The 4,873-nt window shown below is 47.1% G+C and overlaps 1 protein-coding gene across 4 annotated transcripts in view; it reads right to left on the bottom strand.

The window, feature by feature from the left end:
* CARMIL1 (capping protein regulator and myosin 1 linker 1) overlaps window positions 1-4,772 on the bottom strand; it is a 371,957-nt gene extending 367,185 nt beyond the window's left edge. For all 4 annotated transcript variants that reach the window (XM_019523833.1, XM_019523847.1, XM_019523840.1 and 1 more), the window contains exon 1: window positions 4,663-4,772. In XM_019523833.1, the coding sequence (XP_019379378.1) occupies window positions 4,663-4,702 (40 nt within the window). In that variant the 5' untranslated portion in view covers window positions 4,703-4,772. The remainder of the gene's footprint in view (window positions 1-4,662) is intronic.
* Between the last annotated feature and the right edge of the window lie 101 nt (window positions 4,773-4,873).

Here is a 4,873-nt window from a genome sequence, read left to right as displayed (position 1 = left end):
CCCCATTCCTGCTCTGGGAACAATCTACCCACCCTCCCAAGCTCTACTGTCCAGGGGCGGGTGGAGCCCCGCCAATGCCAGGAGGACAGACAGAGCTTGCCTCTCTCCTTCATGGTGGTCCCATACTCCATCCTCCCCTAAGAGCATGCAGCCACAGCCACCAAAAGAGGGAGGAAGCATATTTACCCCAGCAGGGCTCAGGGGAAATGTGGCCAGGTACATGGGAAAATTTTGGTTAACTGCGAATAACCGCAGTTAACTGAACTTTTGTGTGGCTTTCATTCAGCTCCAGGCTAACAGTACAGCCCTCTCCAGGGAAGATTGGCTGCCCAGCCCCTCACACAGGGGGCTAGGACTGGGTCAGCAGGGTTTGGCAGAGCCAGCTGGGCTTGGCTCAGGGGCTCCCTGCAACACAGCCTTCTCCCACCCCCCACCCATAGCAGGAATAGAGCCCAGGCATCCTGGCTGCTACCCACACCTCTGCTTGCCAGCCCTCTAGCACAAACACAGCAAAATGCGGCCCATGGGCCAGATGCAGCCCACGAGGCCACTCTATCCAGCTCGCGGGGCCCCTAAAAACCTTAGAATATTAATATTCATCTGCCCCAGGTTTCCTGTCATGTGGCCCTTGATGGCTTGCCAAAATTCTGTAAATGGCCCTCCACCTGAAAATAATTGCCCGCCCCTGATCTAGCAGCAAGTCAGAGCTGTGCAGGTCATAGACCGTATTAACCCATAAAGTGCAGCTGTTCAGAGCACATCCAAACTTTAATACCGCCTAACATTCTGTAGTTTTAGCAAATACAAATTGTAATAGGTAACAAACAACATGTTAAGTCACAAATAGAGTTGTTGGAATGACAGAAAATGTTCCCACAAAAATCAAAATATTTTTTCTAGAAAAATTCAAAGTCCATCAGGAAAATCTAAACAAAAGCTCTCAGAGTGGCTCTGCATCAATTCAAATCATCAGTTCATACAGCAGTTATATTTTTTAAAACATGAAATGTAAAAATTATACAAAAGTTCCTTCTTTACTTTTCATTCTATCCAGGAAGAGCACATACCAACTGCTGAAACTTCCTCAGCCTGACGAAGGGTTTTTGAACCCGAAAGCTTGCTTAATAATTGTTTTCCAACTATTTAAGTTGGTCTAATAAAAGATAACAGATTCACACAAAGAACTTTGTCTGCCTATGTCCTTAGACCAACACGGCTACAACCTATACCCCTACAAAATTCCTGGCATTTCAGTCATTCGTAAGTGGATTTTTCAAGTCATTTTACAGATCAGGTAGCAAAGGCACAAGAAAAATTGAGGCTTAGTTTCCAAGCATTCACTAATTTTGAATGCCTTCATTTTGGGGGCCCAGATGTTTCAACATTAACTCAGTCCCTTTTGAAAACTGCGGCTTAAGTACCCTGCTGAGGGTCACACAGGAAGCAAGCACAAGAAAGGCGATTCAAATTCAAGTGTCCCAATTCCCCATTTAACTGCTGTGTTTTTACCCATTAAGTTTTGTTGAGTGTCCTGTCCCACAGCACTCAGATGACTAAAAATAACCTTTTCTCTCCTTGAGGGAATTCATTATGAGAACATTCTCTCCTTAAAAAGTATGTAAACAAACTAATATACTACTAAGATGCAATAAATACTATGGCCCTGATACCACAAGCTAACCCCAGAACAGGATACCCAGCTCCAGTGAGATAAATTTAGCTCCCAGAAGGAGAATTGGTATGCATGCATTAGCTGGATGGATTAAGATATAATTCTGAAAACTGACCAAAATTAATACAAGCCTTCAGTGCAAGTTATACTTTACAATGCTCAGCTTTGCTTCATGGTTCTTTTAGCATAAGAGATGCACCACACATTTAAACATAACTAGCTCTTTTAAGTGAAAAGGGCATGCAAAAAACCTGATGTTAAACTGCTTTTTGTCCAAACCTAACACCTTCATTTTCTCTCAGCTCTAAAAATCACTTATTTTTGCAAGTAATTAGTTAATAACAGTGCTAAAAACTTTGCATTTGGGGCATTCGAAGGGTTAGTTTTATTTACATGGGAAGACCTTTATGATAGCAGCAACTTTTAATCAAAATCATTCTACAAATGTTAGATATGCTGAATTGTGAATCACAGACTGAAATAATCCAATAGAAAAACTACAATGTGGAGGAATTGAAATAAGGAACCTCAAAACAATTATACAATGTAACAAGTATAATTTCTTTCTGGCTAAAAAGTTGCTGCTTCTACCTGTCATTAATACAACACTAAAAATACTAGACCAAATGCTGAAATCTTCTCTCAGACACAATTCCAATTAAAACTAAGGAAAGTTTTGCCAAAATTAACAGAGGACTAGATTCAAAATATTAGGACTGTCACAAGTTATTGTGGCACCTCAAAATTACAGTTACCAGTATATCATATGAATAAATGCATGCATTAAGAAGCTCCCAAATGGCATTAGCACCACTTTGGCAGCCACTGAGTTTAATTCTCATTTATGGAGTACAAATCATTATGTCTTTTTTATTCACATGCTACCTTCTATACCCAAAGGGCTGAATTACAAACACCAAGTATACAGAAATAAAATTAAAAGCCTGTTTAAGAGCTTCAGAGGCAAAGAAGATTCAAAGTTAAGGATCAAATAAAACATCTTCCATGACTCTTGCTACTATGCCAAGGTATTTCCAGGGTCTCCATACATTATATGGCACCGCAGGTGGCATCACATATGTTACAATATGCAAATAGTTTGGTCGGAATGGTATTGTAGCCATGATGGTCCAGGAAATAGTCAAGAACAGCTTTTTGGTGGTATCTTCTATTGGACCAACAGTTCCCCAGGCCTGAAGAAGGGCACTTCATGCACAGCGTGACAATATGTCCCAGTTTAGCCAAGACAGTTCCCAGTTTTGGAGGTCAGCTGGTAAGAATTAAAATGAGCATCCCAGAAATGCAGGGGAAGCACAGAGTGCAGTCCAGCAGGGAGATGGAGCAGCACAGAGTGGCATAGCATAGCATGTAGGCACCACTGCCTGCCTGCCCAGTGCACCACACCACCCAGCCCCTATTATATCTGTGTGCAGCAGCACCACTGACTTGCAGGGGGCAGGTAGCGTCCTGGATGTCCCATATTTCCTTATGGTCCACCCATTTGTGCCTGAAAACTGGTTTAACATATCCCCCAACTAGACAGTTTGGCCAATAAAAGGTATCACAATATGTGAGGGCACAGAGCAAGGCGGGCAAGTCTAGAGTCACACAATCACATGAAAGTAGGGCTGGGAGGGACCTCACAAGGCCATCTAGTCTAGCCCCCTGCTCAGGGCAGGATGAACTCTGACTAAAACCATCCTGCCAAGTCTCTGTCTAATCTGCTCTTGACAATTTTCAAGGATGGGCAGTCCACCACTTCTCTAGGTAGCCTGTTCCAATGTTTCACCACCCTTAGAGTCAGAAAGTGCCCCCTGATCTCCCACCTAAATTTCCTCTGCTGCAGTTTGAGACCATTGCTTCTAGTCCTGTCCCTTAGGGCCACAGAGAAAAGCCTACCTCCAACCCTTCTGTAACTGTCCTTCAGGTATTTGAAGACTGATCTCAAATCCCCCCTCAGTCTTCTCTTCTCTTCTCCACACTAAGGAACCTGAGTTTGTTTTCACTGTGAACAGTCTTACACTTGTGACTTTAAAAAAAGGGAAGAAATGCTCCCCCCATCCCTTACCCTCCCCACCAGACCTTTAATCCCTGGCTTTTCTGGAGGCCACACTCTGCAGTGACATGCCACAAAGTGCCATGGCACCCTGGACACACCACGTGCCTGGCTGTCACGGAGGCCTTCCCAGAACGGCACTTTGGAGGGTGGGGGGGACATTCATCATAGGCACCTCCCTTCAGGCAGCTGCAGTGGTTGGCATGCTGCTTTTGCTGCCTTTTCCTGCTGGCTTAGGGCAGGGAAGCACTCTGTGCTGCTTTCCTATGTTCAGCAGCACTTCCAAGGCTGTAATCCCCTCCCCCCCACAGATCCATGGACACAGGCACACACACACAGACACATACAGGCACAGGTGCACACAGCACAGGCACAGACCCACACACACACTCATCCACCCAGACACAGACCCACACAAACACAAGACCCCAGACCCACAGACCCTCCCCACACACACACACACACCAAACCCCTGCAGCAGCAACAGTGGGGCCAGGACTGCTCTGCAGGGCTACCCACTGCACTCCACACAGCACAGGCACAGACCACCCCATACCCCCACACACAGACCTACAGACCCACACATTGCATGATTCACCCACACATGACCCAGACCCCCACACAACACACACACAGACCCACACATGACCCACATACACCACACCACACACTCCCAACACGACACAGACCCACACACACAGACCCACACACACACACATGCGCACGACACGACACACAGACCCACATCCAGACCCCCCCCCCCAGACACCACCCAGACCCACAGAGCCACCCACCTCCTCAGCACCCCATGGAGCCACCGCAGGGGGCCGGGCCGCCCTCCCCGCTGGGCCCCGTGGGGGGGATGCAATGCAGGCAGGCGGGGGCGGGGAAGAGCTGCCCTGCGAACTCCGCCGTCCCCCCCCCTCGCTCTTACCTAGCAACTCTCTGGGCACGTCCGAGGCGTCCTCGCTCATGGTGGCCCTGGGCGGCGGCGGCGGCAGCAGCGGCGGGTGCGGCGGAGCCGGGGCCACTGGGCGCTTCCCCTGCACGCAGGAGACACACGCAAAAAAAATAAATAAATAATAATAAAAAAAATGAATCAATGAGTGAGTGAGTAAGTGAGTGAGTGCCGGGGCCGCGCGATG

Source organism: Gavialis gangeticus, unplaced genomic scaffold (genome assembly GCF_001723915.1).
Source record: "Gavialis gangeticus isolate Ggan-Ray unplaced genomic scaffold, GavGan_comp1, whole genome shotgun sequence".
Lineage (NCBI taxonomy): Eukaryota > Metazoa > Chordata > Crocodylia > Gavialidae > Gavialis > Gavialis gangeticus.
Note: the sequence above shows the minus strand (reverse complement) of the source record. Positions and strands in the feature narration are given on the sequence as shown.